The sequence below is a fragment of the Monodelphis domestica genome, chromosome 3, assembly GCF_027887165.1.
Source record: "Monodelphis domestica isolate mMonDom1 chromosome 3, mMonDom1.pri, whole genome shotgun sequence".
Lineage (NCBI taxonomy): Eukaryota > Metazoa > Chordata > Mammalia > Didelphimorphia > Didelphidae > Monodelphis > Monodelphis domestica.
Window position 1 is genome coordinate 490821811 of NC_077229.1, and position 17988 is coordinate 490839798.

Genomic DNA, 17988 nt, shown 5'->3' on the forward strand with positions numbered 1-17988 from the left:
CAAGATTCTAGTGTTCAGAGAGACCCACCAGTTCAGCTCCTCAGCTCCACTAAGTTCAGCCACCGAGCCCTCCAATTCAGCTTTGGCAATCTGAACTACACAGAGGCCTTCTGACCTCCTTTTAAAGAGAATTTTCTCCTATGTCACCTCCCCTAAGTTTTCACATCTACCAGTCACAGTAGACATTTTCCAAAGGACTGACCATTCTTAATTCACACCTTCTTTAGTTCTCAACTTCTCTGGATAGACTAAAACTTCACACCTCTTTTGTTAAGCTTGTCCCTTGCAAGTTTGCAAGTTGCCTGATCTTTTAGTGATTAATTTGACCTTCATAGGTACTTAGCACCTTTTTGTATTAGATCTAAAAATAGACTTACCTTAATGGCTTTTGTCTCACTATAAGTATGAGTTAAGTACCTTTCATTGTTCAGTAAGAAGTTTACAACTTTATCTTCCCCTAAAGTATGCTTAAGTATGAGTGGAATAATGTTAGAGTTCTCACATTCCTGATCAAGCACCTTCATTGTTTTAAAATGGGGAATTGTCTTAACCAAATGTTCTAAGGTAGAGTCTGAGAATTTTTAAGATTCACAGTTGTCATCATGGGCAAGTTACTTAACCATCTGTGCTCTAGGCAACTCTTTGACCATAAATTGTGGAGAATTTTCCAACGTGTGTTTTGGGCTATAGTCTACCTCTCTATAATTTCTAAACATTAGTCCTAGTTTTGCCTTCTCGGATTATGTAGTATTACTCTTTGTTTCCATTTATTTACCTAACAGCTCTCCACCCCCAACAAAAAGTGGGAGAGGATTTTTCCCCATCTTCTTCAGACTTGTAGAAAAAGAGATCATCAGTTCTGCTTTGGGGATGTCCTCTGATTGAATGTTATTGTTACAGCAAAGTTGCCTTAATATGGAACTGTCTCCTACAATAATGAGTTATCAGTAGATTGCTCATATTTACTAAAAGATTTGCCCAATGACAATAGCAGCTGCTTTTTAGAATTCTACCCTCTGTGAGATAGTGGTTTTCTAAAAATCTCCTCATTGCAGTTTCCACCCTGATGGTTAGCGTGAAAAAATAGGAAAAAAAAAAAACTTTCATTCCTACCTTGTTTAAGGTGCTTTACTGGATGCTGTGGCCATAGAAATGAAAAAAAAAAATTTCCCTTTCCTCAAGAACCATACTATCCAATATGATTTAAAGACAGATAACCATAGAGCTTAGGTACTATGGCTATAAATAAAAAAATGTTCTGACTCCCCCTTTTTTTCTCTTCCCCAAGTATTTTCTTCTGTTTTTGCTGTCCCACTAGTTTCTTCTTATCTGGACAAATGCACATTTATGCTACTGTACACATTCAATGGCCCTCCTGTATTTTTAGTTTTCATAAGTATCCCCAAACAAGTAAAAAGTAGCTCTCAGGGTATGTTGAAAAAACATTCATTGCCCACTACTCAGGTGAAGTTTGTATTATCATAGCTCACCAATTAGTTGCACTGTTGGGCTATGTCCCCTATGATAAAGGACAGCTTGGCTGATAAGTGGCAGAATGGATAAAGTACCAGATATAGAATCAGAAAAATATAATTTCAGATCTGATCTCAGATACTTACTAGTTGTGTAATCCTGGGCGAGTCATCTAACCCTATTTACCTCAGTTTCCTCATCTATAAAATGAACTGGATAAGGAAATGGCAAACCACTCCAGTATCTTTGCCAAGAAAACCCTAAATGGGTTCATGAAGTGTTGGAGGCTAATGAAAGGACTGAACAACAATAAGAGTAAATGGATACCTAAAAGAATGTGAGACTTTTGTCTTGTAAGCTTGTAGTGTTTTTTGTAGCCCGCTCCAGGGATGAACTGAGAGAGATGGCAATTTCCAACCATTCTCCAATTATATGACTAATTTTGTACTGGGGTGCCCTATTCTTTCTGGCCCTATTGATTTTTCAAGACCTAAACCTTTTGAAGATTGTGGATAGTTAGGTCAAATGGAGTTTATCCTAAAATTTAAACCAGCCCTTCATGGGTCACCAGTTCTGTTTTAAAAGTTACTAACCGACTCTGCCAACATAATCCAGACTCTACCATCTTTTTTGAAAAAAAATCACTTCACATTTAATTTGTAGATGATTTATCTGGCATGATCAAGTTCTAGGTGGATGTTTTCCCTTGTCTTCTCTTTAAATATTTCACTTCTGTCAGAGTCAATGCAAGAATCAGTCAATACAAGGGAGAAGAGTGGTAAAAGGACTAAGCAATGCAAGTGAAGTGATTTGCTCAGGGTCACACAGCCATGAAGTATCTGAGGCCACATTTGAACTCAGGTTCTCCCAACTCCAGGTTTGGCATTCTATCCACTTAGCCACCTAGCTATCCTCTCTCATCATTTTTTACAATAATGATTAATGTAATGATTGAGGATTGAGTGATATTTTCAGTCCTAACTGTAGAGAAGACAAATTGCTCCTTCAGTCTATGTGTCAACCAGCCAACAAATACCAAAGGAACCATGAAGATGAGCCTAGAGTTACTGTGACAGACTCCCATAGAGAATTCCACTGTTTACTGGTGCACAGTATAGTTTCTGGACTGACCAGGTTAAAAAACAAAGTCCTATTGAGTAAGGAGAGAATAAGTATGTAATGACAATTTCTGAAGAACCATCCATTCTAATAAGTTAGTTGGCTGACTAATGAGCACGCTGTATTTCTATTGGGTTCTGTATTGCCAAGTCTGGGCCTAAGCATAGATAAACTCTGGGACCTCCAGCATTGAGTTGAGAGTTCTGATCCTGGTTTGACATGAAAATATTTCCATATAGCTCCAGCCCTGCCCTTCCTGTTCAATGGTGATGGACACATTCTATGCCAGACTTCTCTAGATAAACCCACTCATACATAAAATTGATTTTCTGATGATTCCTGTAGAGATCACTACTCAATACACCTCCAATACTGCCAGCTTGCTCCTACTGGTTCTTAGGATCCATTGGATGGATCGGTGTACTTTCTCCACCTCCTTATACCTAAACCAGCTCTTGTTTCACCACCCTTTCTCCAACTATGCCTACAATATTAATCGTGGCTCTAAATTTAGTGGTCATGATGTATTGATTGGGTCCTTAACTTCCTTGAACTTTAGTTTCTTCAACTCTAAAATAAGGATAATAATCCTAGCATTTGTTTACTTAACAGATTGACTTTGAAGATCTCTTAAGCTAATGGGTAGTAATGTTTTCTATATCAGTAGTACTAGCAGCTAGAAGACTTAGTGAATGATTGAGAGCCAGGCTTACTGACAGGAGACTCTTGGTTTAACATCTGGCCTCAGACACTTCCTAGTTGTGTGATCCCAAACAAGGCACTTAACCCCAATGACCTAGCCCTTATGAGTTTTCTTCCTTGGAATCTCTACTTAGCATTGATTCTAAGACAGAAGGTAAGGGATTTACAAAACAGACTGAGATGGAACAGCCAGGCAAGTAGGAGGAAAACCAGGACATGGCAATACCATGAAATGTTAAAACCGTGTGACCTTACTTAAGTTACTTAACCCCCATTGCCTACCCTTACCTTTCTTTTACCTTAGATCTAATGCACAGTATTGATTTTAAAAGAGAAGGGAAGGGATTAAAAAATGCTTTCTAAACCTTAAAGCACTTTATCTGATATAATAGCACTGCTCTGTGTCTCATTATCCCATATGGCCCTGATAATCAGCTTGTAGAATTATCAGCTATTGGTATTATTACAGACTACACTGGTATTCCTTGTTATCCATCCTTGTTATTCTTCTTATCCACTGTTACTCCTACTAATTTTGTTTTCTGGAGTTTTAACCATGGCACCATTTGCAGAGATGTGCTTAATGAAGGTTTTTTTTTTTTTAAATGATACTTTGTATAATGCTGTGAAAATTCTCCTCATTGAAATGTTGTTTTCCTACAGAATTACCTGACCCCTGAAGAGCTGTCCATGACAGTAGAAATGTTGTCAGATATTGCTTTGCTCAACCAGGCAATGGAAAACAAGGATATTGAGTCAATACAGAATCATCTCCAAAATCCTGCAATAGGCTTCTGTAACGTCAATGAAAAATATTTGGGATGGTAAGGAGTCCTTCATTTCTTTCAGCTTTTTGTAAAAGGTACAGGTGAGATTCTGGAATCATTGGCTCTAGGGACCTGCAATCTCAAGGATGGAGTCCTTCCTGTCAAGCCCCTTTTGCAATGTTTTGCTTCTTGATCTTACATATTATAAGTGGTCATGAAGTGCTGAGAATGATCATGTAGGTTATCTTCAGCATATTTTCTTTTCCGAAAAGGTGGACTTGTTCCATTCATCTGTGGGGGATGTAAGGGAAGCTGCCACCGTAACCTACACATTTGCCATGCTTTCATGTAAAGTGGCTACCTTGGGCTTTCTTTCCAGTAAGAGAGGTCCAGTGACAAGCTCAGGAAGAAGTCGGCAGGACCTGCTTTTGAATCCTTTGTGGCCTGCGTGAGCCAGACCATGTTGAGCTCTCAGTGTCTAAGGTGCCTCTCTGCACTGGTAGATCTGATCACTGTCAGGCATCCTGCATTATCTCCAACCATCTGTCCCATCACCTGCTCTAATAGGGGGCAAAGCAGACATTGAGAAGAGGGGGCTTCCTTTTGCTATTTCCTTGGGACAGCCTTGAACAGGGTCCTAGCTAGCACATGCCAATAACACAAATCATTGTATGATAATATCACGAAAGAGAAGTTGCATTACCTCATAATACAGGAAGCTTTAACAGGTGCCACGAGTAGCCTATAGTGACTGTGAGGTCTGAGGGTCAGGGTGAGAGAATCTCACTGACTCAGAAATTGCCATGCACTGAGTGAGGACACTTGAATGCACTATCAGAAGGATTTCTTCATAAAAACATTCCTGCTCAGGTAATCTTACAAAGTTGTAATATTGAGTTCAAATCACTTAATAACCTCTTATCTTCAGTAACTTCCATTCCCCTGTCTCTGTTTCTTCATCCATAAAATGGGATCTGGGGTAGCCTAAGGGTGGATGAGATGATTTCTAAGTTGCCTGGCCCATGAGTTGCTACTGATTGTAGTAGAAATATCTGCTGTCACTTTACTCAATAGTGCATTAGAAACAAATGATTTTGTCTCTGTTTCCCCGCTGTAAGGGTTATGAAGGAAGAAATGATCTTAAAGGTCTTTAATATTCTTTTTCTGATGATATTAAAAGAGATTATAAGACTTTCTCTTCTATTTTGACTCCCTTTAGGCATTATCCATTTTATGAGTTGAGATAACTTTTACTAACTAATGGTTTATAGGTACTAAAAATGGTTATTCAGGTAACTAAAAAACAGATCAGTGTGGCTGGATCTGAAAGTAGAACCACAACATAAGTCAAAAACCATTCACTGGGTGTTTATTCTGTACTAGGAACTGTGTTGTTCTGTTTTATTTTTATTGCCATGCAAAACACACTTCCATATTGGTTATTGTTGTAAGAGCAAACTCATACAGAACCAGAATTCCAAAATAAAACTGTAAGTACACTGATATGAAAGACAAGTTCACCAGAAACTGTGTTAAATTCAGGGCATAGAAACAAAGGCTCAATTGTGGTCCTTCTCTTGGAAGAGCTCACATTTCAAAGGTGGAGATGACATACAAAGACCTGTGTACATACAAGATAGATACAGACTAGAAGGAAAAGAAGCTGAGAAGGGAAGGCATTAGCACCTTGAGTGCCCTGGAAAGGCCTCCTGAAGAAGGTAGGATTTCAGCTAAATGTTAAAGGAAGCTGAAGATACCAGGAGGCAAAGGTGGTAAGGGAGGGGGAAAGCAGAGGAGATGGAAAAAGAGATGAGAATTACTGAAAAATCTTTAGAATATCTTTTTATAAGCAGTGAGGTTGGGACTGTGGACAGAACACTGGTCTAGTAATCAGAAAGACTCATCTTCATGAGTTCAATTCCAACCTCAGATACTTTCTAGCTGTTATGACCCTGGGAATGCCAGTTAACCCTGTTTGCCTCAGTTCCCCATCTGTCATATGAGGTGGGGAAGGAAATGACAAACCACTCCAGTATCTTTAAAAATAAAAGCCCAAATGGGGTCACCAAGAGCCAGAAATGCCTGAAAAAAATGACCAAACAAGAGAACATGATAGTTTATTTACTAAGACTATTACTTGAGAATCTCCCAAAGAACTAGTCTTATGATCTTTGAGATGTCCTAAGGATATAGTATGTTGTTCTGGAAAGAATATTGAATTTAGAGTCCGAAAATCTAGACTTGGGTCCAAAGTCTGCCTCTAACTTTATGTGTAACCTTTGGTAAGCCATCCCACAGAAGACTTCCTTTCTTAAAAAACCGTAATTACTTTAGTACATTCAGCAAAACTCTTATGTTAAAAAGGTGCCTGTTAACACTTCAGTGGGTGTTATTTTGAGGCAGGATAAAATGTGATCTTATTCTCAAGGGACTTGCAAGTTAAACACCAAAGAATATTCTTCTTCATGGGGGTCATGGCTAGTATGTATCAGGAAAAGGCTTTAGACAGGTTTAGCATTTGTAGTTTTGAATAGGATGTATGAACTAAAGCCAAAGAATTTCAGAGAGAATAAACGTCTTCTAGCACTAATGCACTGACCTAGGGCAGGTCTTTGAATCTTCCTTAATCTTCCATTTCTTAATCTGCAAAATGAGGAAGATAATAATCATACCTGCCTTATTAACCTTAAAAAGTTATTGTAAGAATCAAATAAGATCAGTCTAAGTATTTATGAATCTTAGATGAACTTTGTAGTGTGGTAATTGAAATTTTTTAATTAATTTTAGAACAGTTGAACTTGATTCCTGTGAGAAATATGAAAATGCTTTGTAAATTGCAAAAATAGATAGGTGAGAGAAAAAAAAAGGGAGAGGAAAGAGATTGGGAGAATTAAGGGGAGGGAGAGATAGAGCAAGAGAGGGAGACAAAGGAAGAATGAAGATTTATTAAGTATTCACTACATGCCAGACCCCCCCAAAGTTCTGAGATTATAAATAAAAGCAATAAATTAATAAATAACCCCTGCCCTCCCCCAATGAGGGGGGGGTGATATCAGTGTACCAAACAAAGCTGAACTGGGAGTCACAGGGAGGAAGGGAATAGAAAAAATCTGAAAAGAGAGGAGCTGATCTTGGAGGGAAATTAGAATAGATGTTGTGAGAACTTTCTTAAATGTTTCCTGGAGGAGCACCTCATTGACTCAAAGTTGAAGTCCACAGGGGTGTACAGGATACTCTTTCCCCTCCTGGAGACTAGCAAGTGATTTCTCTGTAACTTGTAACATGTAACCTTAGCTTTCCATGGAGGAACTGAGAAGTTGCAAGCAGAAACTAAAACCTTGGAACACAGCTAGTATTTTTCAGAAACATGTTTCAAATCCAGGTCTGTCGATCATCCCCATTTTCATATCCCACAAGTATCTTCACCTCATGTATTGAAAGAAACTACTTTGTACCTACCCCCAAACCCACTGACTCCTCTAATTTCTCTTTTTTACTGATGTCATCACTATCCTTTCAGTCTCAGATTTCTAACATACTGATCATCCTTGATTCTTCAGTCTCCCACTGTCCCTCACCATCCTCCACCCCCTCACACATTAAGGTAGTTGCCATGACTTTTTACTTAAACGTTTTCTTCAAAACATTGAACCTAAATTGCTTAGCTAAATGTACTTGATAAGTATTTAAATTAGTTTCAGTTCAATGAGGCAAATAGGATCAAAATAAATTTTAAGCACTGAACCAAGATTCAGGCAGACCTGAGTTCCAATTCAGCCTCATATTCCTATTAGCTATATGACCCTTGGTCAAATCACTTCACCTCTGCTTCAGGATACTTATCTGTAAAGTGGGTATACCATCATAACATACCTCCCGGGGCTGTTGTAAGGATCACATGAGATAATTTCTACAGAGCACTTTCCTAAGTTTTAATCAATTTAATCAATGTGATTATTGATAATACTTTCAAGGTTCTTTTATCTCAGTTTGTCAAATCTTTCGCATTCTACCTTCCCAACATATCTTAGATCTATAGTCCATTGATGCAGCCACCATAGAAACCCAGTCCTTTATCAGTCCTCACTTAGACAGAAGAACAGAAGAACAACAAGGGTTGGGCAACTGGGGCTATAATTTACAGAGGGTCACACAGCTAGGAAGGGTCTGAGGTGCCTCCTATACTTATGTTCTCTCAGGGCAGGAGAGCTACCCAAGACCTCCCTTCCCTAAGCCTTCCATTGTCAGCATGCCCCCACCTGGAAGTAATTTTCTGTGTGCTGTAATTATCTGTCCATCCCTGTGTAAGTCCTATGGAGGTGCAGGTTCCTTGTGGTCAGAGGCTATTTGGTGTGGCCATGGCGTCCTCTAGACACTCAAGTCCCCACAGGGCTTTTCCCTTTGCAACGTCATCGTTTTACACATGCTTCTATGGTGAATGTCATTGAAGGGCTACAAACCATGCTGCCTCCTTTTATTCATAGAGCTTTGCTTCCAATATCTAGCTCTGAGTACCTGTCTTATTTAGTCAATTTTGTATAAAGTAAACTCAAAAGGAAAATTAAAGTTAACAGATTTATGGTGACTTTTGTCTTCCACAGTTATATTTGTAAGCTCCTGTCCCTTAAAACAGAAGCCTCGTCTCAAGGAGAAGATAACTTGAGCAAAAATGAAATCCAAAATCATATTCATATGGTTAATTTGGAAATTCAAGAAGAAGAAGAAAGTAAGTGCAATCAGTTTGGTTTTCCAGAATGGTTGAGAATGAAGGTATTCTAGATAATTGAAGGTTTGACTTTTACCCAGTGGTTTACTCAATTCTTAATTCCAGCCCTTTTTTCGGGGGTAATTGTTTTAATATTTAATTATATGATTTTTGTATTTTTAAATGGAAAGAGAATCAATACAAGTATTGGTTTCAAGAAAGAAGAGAGGTAAGTTTTAGGCAACAGGGGAGAAATGACTTTCCTAGGGTCACTCAGTTAGGGAAGTATCTGTGACTAGATTTGAATCCGGGATTTCTCAACCCCAGGTTCAGCATCTTATCCACAGTCACCTACCTTCCCCTCAAGATGATTTCTAAAGATCCCTTATACATGCCAATGAACGTAACTTAATGCTTTCTTGACCATAGAGCTCTGATCATCATTATGATCATTAATGATGATAGAAATATAAAGGATGGTAGGATATTGTAGTAAACATTGAGTCAGCCAAGGAAACATTCTAGAATAATCAGAAAATATCTCCAGTGAACTGTGTTGCTCATCATAGTTGCTAGCTTTAGTAGTTAGTTGTATAATAACCCAGGGGGAAACAGAATCCACCTGATCTCTGGTGCTTCTTAGAGAATCATCAGTTCCTGAATTGTCCCCCCAGTGTCCAAGAGTAGGTCTATGTGGTTCAGATCAAGAACAGAATAAAATTCAGTATGACGAAGTCATAGAGTAAGGGTCCCTCCATTAGTTTGTCTACATCATTCTGGCTCTTCCCTCTGTTTATGAGTAACCCTTTCTCCAGTTCATATAGAGCAGAGAATGTGATTTTCCCACCACTCTCCCTTAGATCATTAATATAAAGACAGAAATACTTGGTGGATGACATTTTTTCCCATCCTCCGCCCCTCTACCCAGCCCCCCAATGGGAGCTCGCAGGGGGTAAGTGTGGTTGGCTCACAGGAGGCAGACCTAGAGGGAGTGGAATGCTCAGGTCACTCCTGTCTGCCTCTACACTTCCTGAGGACATTCCTCACTTCAACAACCCCTCTTCCCAGCAGCCCAATGGGAGAGCTTCCTCCCTTCCCTGTGTGGGATAAGGAGGGTCAAGGTCAACACTCTGCGGGGTGGGGTTAGGGGCACAGCACATCATCTCTGGGTACAGATAGACATGGCACTCAGTCTGGGGGTGGGCCCAGCACTCCATCTCTAAAAGATTCTCAATTAATGGTATAAAATGTTCTCATATCCTGTGCAATCTGCTGTGTTCATGTTCCCTATTTAGAAGAACTAAAGAATTAGATTATTTATTTTCCAATTAATTTTAAATCTACCTTTCCACAAGCTCTTATTGATTATGATTTTTATTGCATTTTGGAATGAATAAATTGCATTTATTATTTCTATTTTCCTATATTCCTGTATGTTTGCAATGTTTATATGTCCTACTACATGGTCAAATTTTGTATATGTGCCATGTGCTGCTGAAAAAAAGGTATATTCCTTTTTTCCCTATTTAATTTTCTCCAGATATCTATTAGCTTCATTTTTCTAACATTTTATTCATTTCCCTTTTTTCTTATTTATTGTTCGTTTGATTTATCTAGTTCTGATAGAGGAAGATTGAGGTTCCCCCACTAGTGTGGTTTTACTGTCTATTTCCTCCTTAAGCTCCTTTAGTTTCTCCTTTAGAAATCTGAATGCAGTACAATTTGTTGTATATATGTTGAGAACTGATATTTCTTCATTATTTATACTGCCTTTCAGCAAGGGGTAAGGGGGTAATTACCTTCCTTATCTCTTTGAAGGAGATCTATTTTTGCTTTAGCTTTGTCTGAGATCAGAATTGCTGCTCCTGCCTTCTTTTTCTCAGTTGCCACCAAGTAAATTCTCCTTCACTCTCTTATTTTACTCTGTATATGTCTACCTGCCTCAGGTGTGTTTCTTGTAGACAACATATGGTAGGATTCTGGTTTTTATCAATTCTGCTATCCTCTTCCTTTTTATGGGTAAGTTCATCCCATTCACATTCACAGTTATGATTACTATCTATGTATTCCCCTCCATTTTGACTTCCTCCTTTGATTCTGTATTTTCTCTTATCCCTCTTACCCTCCCCTCCAACTTTTTGCTTTTAGTCAGTCTCCCCCCTCCAGCTGCCTTCCTGCCAGCTGTGGTCAGAGCCCTGAGCCTTGAGTAGTTGTGGTAGCAAGGCCCCTCCAGGGTGGAGCCCTCTCCCCAGATCCCAGCAACCACCCAAGTCTCAGCACAGTAGGTGGGGGAGGGGCCCTGGAATCTTCCTTCTTTCATTTTCTTAAACCCAAGAATTCAACCTTCTCTGCATACCTTTTAAGTTGAATCAAGTAGGAGGCCCCCCCCCCATCTCTGTCCTGTTCTTATCTTTGGTTTTGTGTCCCCCTCACAATGCTTTGTTTTTGATTGGTGTGGGAGGATTTTCACAGAGGATTCAACATTTGCTGCTTCTAAGCTACGATCTTTACTAGAATCTGGGAGGACTAAAGAAGAAATGTGACTGGGCCTGGAATTGACCCTACCAATGCAGACAGTGGGAAAAGTCATTAAAACTATTTTGAAGTAGAAGAGAGAAAGAAAAAGAAAATCAAATTCTTCATGTTCATTTCTTATTCCTATGAATATACACACCCACACACCACCACTAATAATGTGAACAGCAAAGACAGCACAAACTTTCTTCTTTCTGGATACTCTCTTGTCATTCATGGTACCATCACCCTTTTATTCATCCTCAGGCCTGCAGAAGTTGTTGTTTTTTTAAAATAATTTTTACTTTTTGTTATTTGACATGCAAGAATATACAAAGGATAAAAAATGGATTGTGTATCAAACTGTAAATCTCTCTACATCTAGCTTGTTTCATTTCTTTAAAAGTATAATAAATTCAGTATGTCCCTTTCAAAGCCATTGTGTTTATATGTCTCCTTCTGAACTTACCCCTTTATATATATGTATGTGTATATGTACATTATATATATATATATATATTCACACACACACATATATATATATATTCTTTAAATATTTCACTAACATTCTTTTCTTCTCATTTTTGGCATTTCTATCTCTAGTTCTTTCCCCTTCCCCACCCCCACCCTCCAAAATGAAAGCATTTCCTCACTATGAATAAGCAAAGACAAGCAAAATAGATTTATATAGTGCCCATGTCTGGAAATGTATTTCTCATTCAGTGCCTCTATTTCATCATCTTTCAGAAAAGGGGAAATATGATTTATCATCAGTTTTCTTGAGAAATTATATATTCAGTGATCAGAGTTCTAAGTTATTTCATACTTACTTTTCTTTAAAACTTTGTTGTCATATAAATTGTTCTGGTTCTGCTCACTTTACTGAATCAGTTGATAGAAATTTTCCCAGATTTCTGTGTAACTATCCCTTTTGTCTTTTCTTGCAAGACAATAATATTCCATTGTATTAATTTACAATATTAGGTTTAATTTTCTCATGTACCACTAAGTTAACAAACATTATTAGGTGTCCATATGCCACTATGGTAATTGTTAAGTGAGGTACACAAAGCAAGGATAAATTAAAACAAAAGCTAAGAGCTAAACATCTAGTCTTTGGTAGCTTCCCTCAGAGTGCTGTTGACTATTGCCTCTAATCAGATGCCAAGTTGTATAATCTTGAACCTTTTCCTATAATGCATTCTATAGACCATTGAAGGCAAACTTTTTAGAGATGGAGTGCCAGATGCTACCCCTCATCCCCACCCCCCTTTTCCCCACATAGGGAAAGGAAGAAGAGTTTCCTATTGGGCTGCTGGATGGAGAGATGAGTGAAGTAAGGAATGTCCTCAGTGAGTGTAGAGAGGGTGAGGAGAGTGGCCCAAGGCCTCTGCTCTCCTCTCAGTCTGCCATCTGCGAGCTGCTCACCTTAACCCCTGTGAGGTCTCATTGGGCTGCTGGGCAGAGGTACAGGGGATGTGAAAAAATGTGTTCAGGCTTCTTGGAGAGGGGGAGGAGAGCAGCTCTGCCCAATCCCTCTCCCATTCTAGTAATGAATGGTGGGGGGGGGGGGGTGCAAGGAGACCTCTTTCCCACAGAGAGAACTCTATGTGCCATTTTTGGCCCCCATTCCATAGGTTCACCATCATTGCTCTACACTGTGGCCAGATTGGTTTTTTTAAATCAGTTTTGATCATCTTTTCTAAATACTCAAAATACTTTAGGCATCTCATTCTGCTTCTAGAATGAAATCTAAATTCTTTGGCTTAGTCTTCAAGGTCTTCTATGATTTGATTCTAACCCACCTTTCCAGATTTTTGTCCCACTCCACAATAACCAATCAAGTGTCCCACTTTATCCAGCATCAAGTGTCCATATCCCTATATTTATTCTGTAATCTCTATCACTCAATTGACTTCAAACCTTCTGTAAAGTCCAGCCAAAGTATGACCTTTTCAAGGAAGTTGTCTTGAAATTTTTTTCTTTCTTTTCAATTCTCTCCTATGTCCACCCCCTACCTAGTTAGGATATAAATAATCTCTCCCCTTGCCCCATGTACATCTATACTTCTTTGTACACCTCTTTCTGAACTAACATTCTATGTAATTTTTCTCATGTGTATACATCATGAATAAAAGCTGAACATGAACAGGTTCAATGTCATGCTCCCCTTTGTAGACTCCAAAACACCTAGCATTTCATAATGCTTAATAATAACTGAATATTTTCCAGATAGTCACTGAATAAATAATTTGTTCTAGAATAAATATGCCTACAATCATAGACTCACTGAAATAGAGCTGGAAGAGACTCTGTTAATTTTGCTAGAAAAGCTTATTTTTCCCTTCACAAATCCCTAGGGGAGTACTTCTAGCCATATAATATATACAAGTGAATTTTTTGCTTTCTATGTTTTGGTTCTCTGCTTGACTTTGTTGAAAATAGTTATTTTGGCTGTTAATTGTGGTATGTATTATTTCAAATACATCTCATTTCAGTAATCTCCATGGAACTACCTAAATTATTATTGTACCAGGATTTCCTTATAATTAATTCCTTAAAATAAGTAGGCCATAAGCTGAGGTTTCCAAAATGTTTTAATAGGCAATTTTACCTTTGACCACAAAGAGAGGCAGTGGTGTCCATGTGCCCAGGTGGCTTCTGGGTAGTTTTTTCCCCAGCTCCTGTGAGGTCATTTACTATGACCTCACTAGCTCATGTTTTTAGAAACACATCAAAAAGAAATGCTAACCAGCTATATCTTCAATCAGCAGTCAACTGGCATGGCAACCTTACAAGGTGATCAGTCATCAGGAATGCACTCTCTCTTAAATTTGATTGGACTTAATTCACTAAGGACAGCCCCTTTGCTGCAGTGTTCCATGCTTTCCAGGTTATCAATTCTATTGTGTGAAATGATGTTATTCTAGAAATGTATAGATTTCTTTAGACTTTACAAAGCACTTTCACATATATTCTTTCCTTATTTTGGAGATGTTCATTGCATTTTAGAAGATATAGATGTTTTTATCCACAGAGATTTAATCATACTTTTATAATTCATAGCTAATTTTCAATTGCCCCTTGGGCAGTCTTAGACTGATAAATTCCATTAAGTATTACCATGGTAAGGGTTGGCAGGTCAACTGATTTGAAAAGGTCTGTCTGTTTTTTAAGGCTTATATTGAATGCTAAGATATAGCTCTTTGAATAAATTTAGGAATAATATAATAATAATACTGTTTTGTGGAACTTCATATTTGTAAAGTGTTTTTAAAATTTTTGTTTTAAAAGAGACTGGAGATATTCTTCTCTCCTCAAAAAACAGATCATCATAAGTTAGCATTGTTTAATGCCAAGTTGTTGACTAGGGGCCTTCACCTGGGAATAATTTGCTATCACTCAGTTCATGTGCATTGACTAGATTTTCTTAGAATAGGCTATATTTTTTTAAAAGTTCTCATGTTGAGAGAATGTTCCATTGCTTGCTTTCTGTCTTACTTGGAGATAGATGAGATAGAAGAGAACCTGAGAAGTGGACATAATATAACTTTATATTTTGATATAAACCATTAGGTTTCTACAAGGGTTGAAGATCTATGTGTAATTACCCATCTTGTTATAGGAACATTTTTAAGCAGCAAATTGACTTTATTTCAAATATTGAGGCTATTCCCATGCATGTTTTTAATTGCCTCTTCTTTGTCTGGAAAATTACTTTCTAGTTGCTAAGTATTGGATACTTTTATGCTACCTCTGATTTGTTCTTCTTACTGAGGCAAATGAAATGAAAGTTTACTAGTCAGACTCAGGAAACCAGGTTTCTCATCTTAACTATGTAAAATATGTAAAATGAATGAATTAAACTTATTCTCTCATTTCCAAGTCCTAAATTCTATAACCCATGATGTAATGTACACTCATTTTTAAATCACTGTAGATGGAATTTGCAGTATTTAAATATTTAATATACTATAAAACCAAATGTTCTCTTAGTAGAACCACCTTCCTTTCTCTTTTTTTAGGAAATGCTGCTATAGCAAACATTAATAAAGCCATTGATGGAAAAAACCATAACAACACTCTAATGGCACTGCAGGCACCTGCTGCCAAAGTGAAAAATGTGAATCCAGACAATGCTTATCACTATCAAGATGTTCTGTTTTATGCGAAAGCAAAAAAAGTGAAGGTAGGTTCAGAGCATCAAGCTGCTTATGTGAGTAACACTACCCTTTTGGAAAAAGCTGGAAAGCTGTTTCTTAACAGATGCTATGTCCTTTACTTCAGACTTTTGTCCTGGGAGCTCTCAGTAGATTTGAGGAAGCAGTGCCCAAATCCAATCTCATGTACTTTGGCAGATGTACACATATGAGCTAGTTTGTTCTAACTTATTTCATGTTTTTTCTTAGTAAGGTACTAGGCCTGGGGTGGGGAGAGAAGAAGGGGAGATGTCCAGCAGGAAGTAGAGGCAGCATTCCTTTTCTTAAGATACTTGGCATTTCACTGTGAATAGATAAGACATATTTGGTTTAAATTTCACATTTGCTCTTTACTCTTTCTGTGCCAAAAGTGTGTATAATGTCAATTACAAGATCATTTATAATAGCTACTGATTTAGGCCTGTGATTCTTTTTTTAATTAATTAATTTAATTAATTTATAATATTTTTCCATACTTACATGATTCATGTTCTTTCCCTCCCCTTTTCCCTTCCCCCTCCCAGAGCCAACAATTTCAATGTTCTAAACCCATTTCCATATTAATATTTACAGTAGAGTGATCATTTAAAATCAGAATCCCCAATCCTATCCTTATCAAATCATGTGATCAATCATATGTTTTTCTTCTACATTTCTGTTCCCACAGTTCCTTCTCTTGATGTGGATAGCATCCCTTCTCATAAGTCCCTCAGAATTGTCCTGGATCGTTGCATTGCTGCTAGTAGAGAAGTCCATTATGTTCGATTGTACCACAGTGTATCAGTCTCTGTGTACAATGTTCTCCTGGTTCTGCTCCTTTCACTCTGCATCAATTCCAGGAGGACTTTCCAGTTCACATGGAATTCCTCCAGTTCATTATTCCTTTGAGCACAATAGTATTCCATCATCAGCATATACCCCAGTTTGTTCAGCCATTCCCCAATTGAACCCTCATTTTCCAATTTTTTGTCACCACAAAGAGTGCATAGGCCTGTGATTCTTAACTTGAGGACCATAGACTTCCAAGGAGTCCACAGATTTGGAGGTTCCATGAAATTGGATGTAAAAAAAAATGTGCATTTATTTTCACTAACCTCTTACTGAAATTTGGCATGTCCTTCAATTATTTAAAAATATTATTTTGAGAAGAGGTTTTTATCATATTGCCAAAAGGTGGAGAGGGTTATATGGTACCCCAAAATTGTCATCTTAGTTTTAGACCCTTTCTTTCTTGGAAAATAGAGAAATTTGAGCTCATCATTGAAAATTTGCCAGAGTATAGTTATAGGTCTTAGAGGATATTCTAGGAAGGAGAAATCACTTATAAAAAGTCCAGGAGTATCTCCTTGCTTTTTCCCCTGAGGGCCTGGTTTGAGAATATCCAAGGTTAGTGGTGCATTTATTAGGAGCCCCCTAACCCCAGTCCAGTGCCTGTGCTAGCTGGTGCTTATGATCCATGAGGTTGTCCTTGGTCCATACTCATTAAGCCCATAAGAGGCTGAACCGGGGTAAACCCAGAGGATGCAGTCTAGCTCACAGTAGTCTGAGATCAGCTCAACTCCAGAGATACTAAGAACTGTTGAGAAAACTACCAAGAACAGTGGAAAACTACTGCCTTTATCACAGTGACAAAAAAGAAGTTAGGGAGGAAGGCCAGTAAGAAAAATATTCTCTTTGCCTTTATCTCTTTCTGCTTGCTTTGTTATCCCCTTCCTGAGGCTTGTTTAGGGGAAGAGTTGGATAGCATTAGTGAGTCTAACACTTTTCTTCTGGTCTACCTCTTTTCCAATTCTGCCAGCTCCAAACATTTTCAAGACTGTATCTCAGATTTTCAGAGCTATGTGGTTGTGCCTGATGCTGCTAGAAGCAGGAATTCCAGGACCCTTTCAGAGTTCCAGACCTCTGAAACAGCATAGACTTGGTGTCAGGAAGACCTCAGTTCAAATCTTGACTCAAATCCTTACTAGTTGCTTGACTTTGGTCAAATTAGTTAACACTATTTGTGCCGTGAATTAAGAGGTTGGGTTTGACAGCTTCTAAGGTCTTTCCAATAATGAGCCTATGATCCTGCAAATTTCCTTTTCCTAAGGAATTCTTTAGAATGTACCAAAAAAAAAAAAAAGTGAAATCATTCAAACTGGTAAAAGACTCCTGAGTAAGATTCTTATCAAATAATAATTGTCCACTTGGACTTGTTTTGTGGTAAACCACATCTCCTAGTCTCTTGATACAGGATCTTCTCTAGAATTTTTCAGAGTTGTGGGAAGAAAATATTCAAGAAGTCCCACCCTGAATTTCATACTTGACTATGAAATTACACAAAGAACTCTACTAATGCAAGTTCAATTAGCCACATATGGAAATTTGAAAACTTTTTTGCCATTTTTGTTCCTTTTGTGATGTGGCTTTTGAGGGGAGGGAAGAGAAAGAAGTCAAAATATTAAGTTTCTGTCTTTGGAGGCTGCTATTGTAGCCTCTGCCAGAGAGCAAAAACTTTCTCCATCCAAAG

The 17988-nt window shown here is 38.1% G+C and overlaps 1 protein-coding gene across 10 annotated transcripts in view; it reads left to right on the forward strand.

Annotated features, from left to right (window-relative positions):
- Nucleotides 1-17988, forward strand: part of LOC100010026 (ras GTPase-activating-like protein IQGAP2) — a 270208-nt gene that overhangs the window by 127208 nt on the left and 125012 nt on the right. For all 10 annotated transcript variants that reach the window (XR_008917926.1, XR_008917925.1, XR_008917924.1 and 7 more), the window contains 3 exons: nucleotides 3958-4118; nucleotides 8663-8787; nucleotides 15306-15469. Coding sequence is in view for 5 of the 10 variants with exons in the window: in XM_056824762.1 (XP_056680740.1) it covers nucleotides 3958-4118; nucleotides 8663-8787; nucleotides 15306-15469 (450 nt within the window). In the remaining 5 variants the exon portion in view is untranslated. The remainder of the gene's footprint in view (nucleotides 1-3957; nucleotides 4119-8662; nucleotides 8788-15305; nucleotides 15470-17988) is intronic.